This window comes from Gobio gobio (assembly GCF_949357685.1).
Source record: "Gobio gobio genome assembly, chromosome: 16".
In the NCBI taxonomy this organism is placed as follows: Eukaryota; Metazoa; Chordata; class Actinopteri; order Cypriniformes; family Gobionidae; genus Gobio; species Gobio gobio.
In genome coordinates, this window is record NC_137109.1 from 1846704 (window position 1) to 1858320 (window position 11617).

General features: G+C 39.6%; 1 protein-coding gene across 2 annotated transcripts in view; it reads right to left on the bottom strand.

Moving 5' to 3' along the window:
- LOC307139811 (uncharacterized protein) overlaps positions 1-10991 on the bottom strand; it is a 283388-nt gene extending 272397 nt beyond the window's left edge. For both annotated transcript variants that reach the window (XR_013818174.1, XM_079838915.1), the window contains exons 1-4: positions 10852-10991; positions 9874-9947; positions 3035-3174; positions 2029-2136 (exon numbers count right to left, since the gene is read on the bottom strand). Coding sequence is in view for 1 of the 2 variants with exons in the window: in XM_079838915.1 (XP_079695041.1) it covers positions 2029-2136; positions 3035-3093 (167 nt within the window). In the remaining variant the exon portion in view is untranslated. The remainder of the gene's footprint in view (positions 1-2028; positions 2137-3034; positions 3175-9873; positions 9948-10851) is intronic.
- Positions 10992-11617: the final 626 nt, after the last annotated feature.

Genomic DNA, 11617 nt, shown 5'->3' on the forward strand with positions numbered 1-11617 from the left:
GGCAGGGGCAGTGTGTGTGTGTGTGTGTGTGTGTGTGTGTGTGTGTGTGTGTGTGTGTGTGTGTGTGTGTGTTTGTGAGATGGGTAGGTTTAGGGGCAGGGGCAGTGCGTGTGTGTGTGTGATGGGTAGGTTTAGGGGCAGTGTGTGTGTGTGTGTGTGTGTGTGTGTGATGGGTAGGTTTAGGGGCAGGGGCAGTGTGTGTGTGTGTGTGTGTGTGTGTGTGTGTGTGTGTGTGTGTGTGTGTGTGTGTGATGGGTAGGTTTAGGGGCAGGGGCAGTGTGTGTGTGTGTGTGTGTGTGTGTGTGTGTGTGATGGGTAGGTTTAGGGGCAGGTGCAGTGTGTGTGTGTGTGTGTGTGTGTGATGGGTAGGTTTAGGGGCAGGGGCAGTGTGTGTGTGTGTGACGGGTAGGTTTAGGGGCAGGGACAGGGGCAGTGTGTGTGTGTGTGTGTGTGTGTGTGTGTGTGTGTGTGTGATGGGTAGGTTTAGGGGCAGGGGCAGTGTGTGTGTGCGTGTGTGTGTGATGGGTAGGTTTAGGGGCAGGGGCAGTGTGTGTGTGTGTGTGTGTGTGTGTGTGTGTGATGGGTAGGTTTAGGGGCAGGGGCAGTGTGTGTGTGTGTGTGTGTGCGTGTGATGGGTAGGTTTAGGGGCAGGGGCAGTGTGTGTGTGTGTGTGTGTGTGTGTGTGTGTGTGTGTGTGTGTGTGTGTGTGTGTGTGTGTGTGTGTGTGTGTGTGTGTGTGTGTGTGAGATGGGTAGGTTTAGGGGCAGGGGCAGTGTGTGTGTGTGTGTGTGTGTGTGTGTGTGTGCGTGATGGGTAGGTTTAGGGGCAGGGGCAGTGTGTGTGTGTGTGTGTGTGTGTGTGTGTGTGTGTGTGATGGGTAGGTTTAGGGGCAGGGGCAGTGTGTGTGTGTGTGTGTGTGTGTGTGATGGGTAGGTTTAGGGGCAGGGGCAGTGTGTGTGTGTGTGTGTGTGTGTGTGTGTGTGATGGGTAGGTTTAGGGGCAGGGGCAGTGTGTGTGTGTGTGTGTGTGTGTGTGTGTGTGTGTGTGTGTGTGTGTGTGTGTGTGTGTGTGTGTGTGTGTGTGTGTGTGTGTGTGTGATGGGTAGGTTTAGGGGCAGGGGCAGTGTGTGTGTGTGTGTGTGTGTGTGTGTGTGATGGGTAGGTTTAGGGGCAGGGGCAGTGTGTGTGTGTGTGTGTGTGTGTGTGTGTGTGTGTGTGTGTGTGTGTGTGTGTGTGTGTGTGTGTGTGTGTGTGTGTGTGTGTGTGTGTGTGTGTGTGTGATGGGTAGGTTTAGGGGCAGGGGCAGTGTGTGTGTGTGTGTGTGTGTGTGTGTGTGATGGTAGGTTTAGGGGCAGGGGCAGTGTGTGTGTGTGTGTGTGTGTGTGTGATGGGTAGGTTTAGGGGCAGGGGCAGTGTGTGTGTGTGTGTGTGTGTGTGTGTGTGTGTGTGTGTGTGTGTGTGAGTGAACATGCTTGTTCCATATTGCATTTGTACTCCAGTATTAGTACTTCATTTATGTATGAAAATCTTTCAGATTTATGCCAGTTTTGTTGATTTTATTTGCCAATTTAAAAAAAAATACTCTCTGTTGCAGTGTGTGTATGAGATAGAAAGTTAGTTCTACTTTGTGTTTATGCTCTAGGACCAGACCTTGATATAAATGTGGAAATGTTCAGATTTATACTGGATTTAGTAAAAAAAAATTGACAAAAACGTGAAAAAAAAATATTTTTTACACTTTCCCATTCATTTTCAATGTGGGGTCAATCTGACCCCGAGGGACTTAAACGGTAAAAAACTTTTTACACACCTTTAGAACAACCAAATCAAGCCCAGATTTTTTGTGCATGTTTAGATAGATTATGTAGGAAAAGTCACAGAGTCTCATGGCCCTGAGATGAAGGGAACGCTTTTTAAAAATGGAGGAAAAGTCCAGTGGGGTCAGCTGGACGATTAAGGGTTAAATACCTTTCAGTAGCCGATGGCACACCAAAATTAAATGGGTATTAAAAAAACTATAATGAAATACCTTTTGTTAGTTGATGGTTTTCTCTCACTGAAGTTTGGTGGTAAACCTTCTTTTGAGCGGTCACTCTTCACAGACACAGAGCTGGACACATGTGAGCCTGATCTTACACTAATGACACACAGAGCAGAAAGATAAAACACGTCACTACAGGAGATACTTCAGGTTTCATGTTTAATTAAGCCCAGTTTAACACTAATTAATTCCTGATCTGAGACCTGAATAACTGATCAAATTAAAACAAATTAAATCTGTGGAGTAAACAAACACTATTGACCGCAGTAACCAGATGACTAACGTACAGACTAATGTCTGTAAAATACTAAAACTGAAATCTCATCTAGTGTCTATATCTATATATAACTGAACGGTGTGCAGTAAATGAGAGGCTGAGAAATAGAAGAAAACCTTTTACATTTATTTTACAAATATCCACTGATTTAAGAGTGACGATTTCAGGTGTTTATTGTTCATCTTTTCTAGGTTTTTGGTTTTCAAATGTTCATTTTCAGTAATTCCTAGTGTGCATCAAGTGTGATGTTAAAGTGATTTGTTCACAGTCTCAAAACATCTCCAGTCATGGTAGAAGCTCTGTACATTAGTTAGATATTAACTGTGATATTGTCTATAAAGCCCTGTTTGACATGTATATTTGACTTGTTCTGATTAAAGTTTCCACATTATTCACATTTACTGTCCACTAATGTGCACCTTTAAACCGTAATGCAATACACTTTAATCTGGGTTTGTACAGGACTTTACATATATGGTGCATTAAACATATTTAACTGTGCTAAATGTTCCTGTAAACTAAATATGAAACCAGTTTCAAGCCATTTTAACCTGCGACAATCTAAAACATTTATAGAAGTTCTCAATAGTTTTGCTGAGCATTTGACACGGCAATGGTGAGAGAAACTGGTTGTTGGTCAGGCTTTGCTCTTTACAGGACAAACCTGAAGCTCCAGTAGTGTTTAAAATGATTGAGTGAAAACAGTGGCAGTCTTACCTCTGTTCCTCTGAGAGACTCATCTTAGAGAGAGCGTCCTTTCCTCGCTCCTCTGACATTACTGCAGAGAAACTGCCACTGAAAACAGCTCAGCGCTGGGATCTTTGTGTGGCTGAAGACCATCAGATGCTCAGCATGACCTGGACATGACAATGAGTCAGTGAGATTAATATCATGAGCGTTCAGAGGGAGAAATGAGGAGGAAAAATAACAACTAATGACCAATGCTCATAAGTTAATAAGACAAATAAAATATACTACAACTTTGTTAAATATTAATATATGATTTTATTTATGTCTTCAAAGTGAATTTTCAAAGTGAACCAATTTGACTTTGGTTTTAGTGAGAAACAGCAACAGTGGATGATCTTTTTAACATTTTCAACACTAGATCATGGTTAAAATATGAGGATGTTTTTGTTGCTTTGTCATGGTGTCCACTGTCCATTAGGTTAAAAAAAATGTGTTGTTGTTTTACATTACTGTAACAACAATAAGTTCTGGGGAATAATTAATTCAAATGGTATGAATATTCATGAGTTTATGAATATTATTAGCTTGTTGTACAGAAAAATTAACGTATAACGGAACCTTTAATCATTTAAAAGTAACCTTTATCCAAATTGATTTCTTCATCAATTATCAATCTTACAAACCTTAAGAAACATTGATCTGTTTGATCAGGACAAATAATATCTCTTATGTTTGCACAATTTGTATTACTGAGGTAGTAATACATGAAAATCAAGCTTAAATGGGTAGCTTAGATCTTACGCTTCAGTGACTTCGAGATTTGTGAGCAAAACAATAAGGATTCAATTTAATTCAATTATTGAGTTTTAATAAAACACTATAGAATACAAAGCTACGAATCACACGGGGGTAAATATGCATATATATAGGAGAAACAAACGATATGGTACAAACAAGGAAAAATCAAACTTAACGAATAAAATCAAAGGGAAGAGAATGATGGAAAAAGAGAATCCACGAGAGAGAGAGATAGAGAGAGAGAGAGAGAGAGAGAGAGAGAGAGAGAGAGAGAGAGAGAGAGACAGACAGTTCAATCACTTCACCAAAACCCTTCAGACATTTATGATTTCGTGAATCAGGATTAATTAAGACAACCTCGTACAAGCAGTTAAAGGTGAAATATAATACTTGCATTAGGCTCTCTCATGTACGTGTCTGAGTTCGAATCGTCGTGGAAGTTCGCTAAGGAGGTGAGTCCGGAGAATTTCTGTGAAGTTCAGGAAAGTCGCTCCAGAAGTTGCAGGTCTCTCTCTCTTGGCTTGGTGCCAAAGGAATCCCTCTCTCAAGGGAAGGTCAAAGGCCAGGATGGTCTTCTCCTCGTAGTGGCAGAGCGCAAGGAGTTAATGATAACTTCTGCATTTATAGATGGACTGGCCGAGCCCGACTTATGGAAAGATCCAATCACGTCCGTGGAGAGATCTTCTCGAGAAGGCGCGAGTGTTCCATTGTTCTCTGAACCCCCCTCCTCTGAGTTAATCAATAGGGTGGAAATTCTAAAGCCTCTTTTTCTTTAGAAAGCTGGTATTTCTGAAATTATGCATCAAAATCTGATTTTTGAACCAAATTTGGCCTAGTCATAATTTCGCGATAACAGAGATACTAAGAACGGTCATTCTGTGATTTGCGCGTCCAGATATACAAGATTATCACAGTTACTGGCATACAGGTTTTGATTTACAACAGTAAACATCCTAGTTATTCTAATACATTGTATAAAGACATGAAATCAACGGATTATATATATTTGATCATTATTAAGATAGTTCTTTAAGTCCCATGTTTTAAGTAACACGTGTTGTGCAAGAATTGTCTTCTTTCAGCGCTGATATGCGTGTGTGTGTGTAAAGTCATGTGGATGCCTTCAGGCGGTACAATTCGATGCTCCATCCTTTAGACTCAGACAATCTGGCGGACATCGTGGTTGTTCATTAACTTCGATATCTCTTACACACACACCCCATTGTCTATGTCTGATTTGATTAGGAGAGTCACGAGTTGGTGTGTAGAAGCCTCATCCGGTGATGTATTCGGCCCAAAATCTGATTGAATCGGGTCATTGTTGCTACATTACTGTCTACACAAATGCTTCTAAATATATGTTGAAATTGCACAGATTAAAGTTCAGGATTAATGGATTACACTGGTGTTGTCACAAGTTAATTAATCATTTGAAATTTCCTCACTGCCACATCCCTATTCTTAACCCTCTATGGAATGCATTATAACCATGAAATATTTCAGTAGTATGATAGTAGCATAAATATGATTTCAGTTATTTATTTATTTATTTATTTATTTTAAGTGTTTATTGTAGTTAAGTTGTATTTATGTTTAAATAAAATTTATATAAATTGTGTCTTATTTTCTAAAAATTAATACATTAATAGGCCTACATTTACGGAAAGGGCAATATAGATTTAGCTCTTCCATGTGATGAGAGTGAGAATGTGTTAGCCATTTTAAAGGTTAAAGGGAACTACTTATTTTTGGTTTGCATGACTTCCAAGTTTATAAATCTCTGCATTTAAATAGAAGAGAAAATCATAATTTTATAGATGCCATTTAGCAACGTTAACGTTGGCAATTGTCCCACTGATTAATTAACTTGTGACAACACCATAACTTGTGTTATCCATGTACATTGATTAAGAAAAGATTTTTGTCAATGACGTTCAGCATCTGTAGTGGTTATTTTGATCTTCCTCCACTCTTTGAACAAACAAAAAATAAATTTACATCAAGCAAATGACATACACCCGCGTTATAACATAAATTAAATGGCCTACCATAAATTTCCCCCTCAAACGAATGCTTTTTTGTTAATTACCATTTTTAATGAAAACTCAAGAACAAAAAATTAGTACAATAAAAAAACATGTGTAGGCTATATTAAACTTTTATTAAAAAAACGAATAATACGGATGACACAAAATACTCACATTAATAAATAAGAGATATTTGCAAATTCCCCTTTAAAATGAATGCTCAGTTTGTGGTTCGCTATTATTTGCTTGAAAACAACAACAATAAAACAAAGAAAAACTCTTACATTAAACAAATAAATTTTTTTTATTAACAAAAGTTATCTTGCGCTTGCCTCCACTATCGTCCTGTCAACTATCTCGCTCGGGACTATGATTACAGTTACAGTCAAATTTAAAATCCCCATCTGCCGATATGTATTACAGTATTTGCAATGACCACCGCCTGTCCAAAACTGAGCGTATTGTAAAGAAAAGTTATGACTGCTGCGTTACACTTGACTGAACATTGGTCTGTGCTTCACACCCGCTCTTCGCTGTCTTGCGCAGTTTCACCACACATATTTAGGCTAACTCCACACAGCTAAATAAATTAGACTGGGTGCAGATTAATATTTAATATTTCTGATATAAGTTTTTCTGTGAAACACGTTAAGTTGCACAGAAGAAAGCCCAATCTAGGACCTGCCCTGTACAGTTTAAGACTATTATTTTGTTACACAGACCTGGGGAAGGGCTGATGACGTCACATGGTCAGATTTGCTTGACCAATCGGCGGAAACCGGTCTCATGACCACCCACATGTGGAAAACGAATTTTGAAGTCATTTATCTGTTTCTTACCCGTGAAACAAAATGGAAAAAAATCTAGCCAAAATCTTTTTTTTTTTTTTTGTACTAAAAAAACAAGACGTTTTCTCGTTTCTGCTTATTTCATTTCAAATGGGAAAATAAACTATCAAAAAGTACACGGACCCAATATCATGTGATTTCGTCAACGTTTCCCGTGGTGACAACCAGTTTTCGAGTACGGCAAGTAAATAGGCTTGTTTGAGATGCGCCTCGCCTCGCCTCGCCCGAAAGTCAGCCGAGACTAGGCGGCTGCAAAATAGGTGACCTACGTGAATCGTGTAGATTCGATGAGAATTTTTTGGGGGGAGAATTTCATATTCAGTGAACTGCGAACAGGTGCGCGTGCCAGAAGGGAACGCGAGATTCAGTGAACTGCGATTCAGTGAACTGCGAACAGGTGCGCGTGCCAGAAGGGAGCGCGAGATTCAGTGAACTGCGATTCAGTGAACTGCGAACAGGTGCGCGTGCCAGAAGGGAGCGCGAGATTCAGTGAACTGCGATTCAGTGAACTGCGAACAGGTGCGCGCCGCCTGCCAGAAGGGAGCGCGAGATTCAGTGAACTGCGATTCAGTGAACTGCGATTCAGTGAACTGCGAACAGGTGCGCGCCGCCTGCCAGAAGGGAGCGCGAGATTCAGTGAACTGCGATTCAGTGAACTGCGAACAGGTGCGCCTGCCAGAAGGGAGCGCGAGATTCAGGGTGCGTCTCGATCAGCTCCCTAGTTCAGTAGTCAGAGCAGTGATCAGGGAGTCAGCCCATTGACTTATGTCCTGATCAGTGCCCGGACTACTGAACTAGGGAGCTGATCGAGACGCACCCTCAGTGAACTGCGATTCAGTGAACTATATAATATAAGCGCGAGTCTGGAGAAACAGGCGTACATTTATTCATTCTCAGTGTTGAGCAACGTAGCCTGCATGTGTTACGTTATTGTGTTAACAATAACTAAAGTATCTACTAAAGTACATATTTATTTTGTATGAAAACTAGCGCGTTAGTTACTTGATGAAAAAGTAGCCTACTGTTGTATCAGTGCTGCGCAAGCTGTCTCTCACAAACACAGACGCGCACAGACATAAGATCAGGGGCGTAGCTAAGGGGGGGGGAAGTTAGGACGATTCTAAGGGCCCACACACTTTTGGGGCCCCCAGAGATCGGTTTTATTAGTAGTAACAGTACTAGTAGTAATGTATTATAAATGTATAATCTACCAAAGAGTTAAGGCCTTTGCACACTGAGTCCGAGATTTTCGCATGCGTTTTTCCATATTCGTGATCCGAATAATTCGTCACGCACAGAGACCTTGCACACTGAGTCCGATGCGTATTAATGAATGCGTTACGAAAAAAACCGCAAAACAACACAAAATGCCGTCTTCAAGTAGTGATGATTTTTTTTGTCCTCTCTCTTAAAAAATGAAAAAGAGGAAATATTGGGTCCATCCACTTCTGCGATCGCGTAGAGAGGAAGGAGAGTTCCTCTTATCAAGGACCTGCAGGATTATCCAGACCGATTCAAAGTTTACTTTAGAATGTCAGTGACTCCGTTTGATGCTTTGTAGGCTACTGGAGCCACATATTAAAAAGAAGACCACAAATTTCCGTGACTCAATTTATCCTGAACAGAGACTGACAGCCTATGTCTAAAGGGATCCGCGCGCACACACACACACACACACACACACACACACACACACACACACACACACACACACACACACACACACACACACACACACACACACACACACACACACACACACACACGGTTTACAGGGACTTGGTGTGCTATAATTATAGCTGTGATATAATAATATTTGTAGTATTTTTGATACAATAATATTTGTATATGTAGGAGCACTGGCGATTCATTCACCACCATTGCCAGCAGTTTTAGGTTGGGCATCAGCACTGCGGGAAAAACGGATGCGAAAAACGGATGAGAAAAACGCAGAAAATCGAACCTGTTCCGATTTTTTTTTTGACGGACGAAAGTTTCGGAGGCAGTGTGCAAGAGTAATTGACATAACGTGAGGTCAAATTTATTTTTTGACGTGCGAAAATTTTGCATGCGAATTTCGGACACAGTGTGCAAAGGCCTTTACAAATATAAAAAAAATGATGGCGCATTTCCGGCAAAATCCAGCAAAACGCTCCACTCATGAACCGCTCACACTCACCGGTAAAACTACGTTCACTCACATCCCACTCCGACATGACGTGCTATAATTGTTGCAGCCATTAAGGTATTTATTTTTATATTTATGTTTAAATATTATAATGTGGGTTTTTTATGTCTATGTTGTCTATCTATGTCGTTTATGAAAAGTGAACAGCATGAGATAGGACACATCATAAGATGAATGGAGTTGATCAGACATGATTCATTGACCACTTCATTAAGTTTTGTTTTGTATAAATTTTATCTTAATTTTAATCAATGTTTCATCAGCCAATTGGGGCATTCTGGGTTGAGCGAGCGGAGCTTAATTGGTCAGTATTATTAAATTGCAGACAAAGATTTTGGATAGCTAGGTTGGTGTGGTAGAGGGCCCAACATCATGTTTTTTCATAGGGCCCAAAATTGCTAGCGGCGCCCCTGCATAAGATAATTGTAAAATGAAAATTGATGGACTAAGTTTTTTCTTGCTTGTGTTTTTTTTCTGTCAAAATGTCAGAAAGCATTTTGTATTATCCATCCGGGTTTTTAAAATTAGTTAAATGACGGACGTTGTACTGTTAACACAGCCCTCATTACATGTCGGATTCGTCTAAATTATACTTTATATTCTTTTTAGATGAAGTGATTCGTCTTGCTATTATTGGACTCCTGTATTGACTCGTTGTCCACTGTTTTCTATAAATATGTTTGTACTGGCTAACATTTATTCAGCTAATCCGTGTCCTGTTTAAAATGTAGGCCTACAATGTTCAAATGCAAAGACAGCACGTCACAAATAGAAGCCCTTTTCCCTGTGGTATTTAGTATCATATTAGGATATTGGAATAATAAATTAAGTAGCCTATCTTAAATGTACACACAATGTTCCTTTGTTTTTCTTTTTTACTGTTTCCTAGGGGTTTCTTAATTTTAGACTAGTTGACCAGCACACATTTTATGCAACCTCTCCCCAGGTCGGCAAAACAAGCATCAGATTTATGTTTTAAATATGGAATATTTAAATTGTTCTTACCTCTAGGGGGGTAATGTCTTTCTCACCTTTTTCACCCCTGACCTGTTTTCATGCCTGTTAAATGTCAGGACTTCCTGTCGGAACGAAAGTAACAGTTACTTTTGTCCCGTTATAATATAAAATGCATATTATGCTAATTTAATTTAATTTTCATATTACTGTTGAAGAAAAAATTATCAAATGGATTGACATTGCAAATAAAAAAATATTCTAAACAATTCAAGTTTGTAATGTCGGGTTACATTTGAAACATCTGATGAAACTTAAAATTTAAAATGAAAGATAAAGGACAAAATTTGTTTGCAGTTACATATTAACAAGGCCATAGTCACAAAAAATATCTAGCTTGTATTGTTGTGTTACTTTCGTCCCAACTGATGTGCATCTTATGTTCAAAGTGAAAGTATACTGTAGTCGCTCTACATTTGTATAAAATACCACCTGCTATTGATATATTGATAGACCACAGCAAGTTGGGAGTTATTAGCAAAAAAATATCTCTGTCTAAAACATTTTAAAATTACGTTATTCTGAAAAATGGTACTATACACAAATGCAGCGATTTCAGCTTTCTCTTGTGTAGTGCAGCATCAGAAACTCACAACAGTATTAACACAATGAACGATAAATGCTTATAAATGCCAGTCCTGTGGTATAAGTGTTTTGGCCAGCAGCCAGAGGAAGTGTCTGATGCTGGAAATGCGGAAGGGGCGCTATGAGATGCTGATGCCACATGGCAATGAATACAATTCCGCATTATCACAAAACGACATCCTAAAACTGGAATAAACCTTTAAAAACAAAAAAGCAGTATTCATCTACAAAATTAATGTCCACAAAGCGGTCTCCTGGCTACTTCTTGATAGTTTGTTATACTTTTGCAAGAGGTATAAGTTATAACTTGTCTCATTTTAATCTTTATCACACTAATCCGTCAATATTGCCCCAAATATTATTGGTGTAAGTATTAAAGCTCACCAGCTGGATTTCAGACGGTCTTGTCCAAAATGAACAGAATCCAGAAGTCTGTCAAACACTTTCGCTTTGAGATAAAACACTTTCAGTTTGAGATCGCTGTGAAGAGCAGGGGCCCGTTTTGCTGTGGTTTCCGGGTTGAGACATGTTTCCTGGAAACGGTGTGTGGGGTTTGAGATGCGTTTTCTCTCGTTTGGTTGGTGTGTAAAGAATGTCCGCCCAATCAGCAGCAACATGTATAAACCACAACATGACAGCTCACACAATGGGTCCATAAAAATACTATACATGTTTATATATTTTGCTGTTGTATTGTGGAGTGACACTTTCATAAACCTTTCTATACTCCTCTGATTATATAATGGTAAATATTACAATATCATAGCACAACAACAGCAATCAGCAATAATGATAAGCCTAATACTCACAATAAAAATAATAATAATATAGATCATAACAGTCTCTGATGTAAGAACTGGATTATCCTTCACCTGAAGTGTTTGTCTTTTCATCCTGAAATGTGAGGCAAATGTTGGATCACAATAATTAGTAACCACAGTTTCCACAAGTCCCTTCACTCGATTGGGATGTTCTCTTTTATTCTGGACGGCAAGGGCAGTGACTGTAACATTGAGTGTATTTTTGCGGTATTAAACACGTATTTATACCGATTTCATCAGGGGCCGTTTCAGAAAGGAGGTTAAGTGAAAACTCTGAGTATGCTAACCCTGAAATGAGGGAAACTCTGGGTTTTCTGTTTCAGAATGGG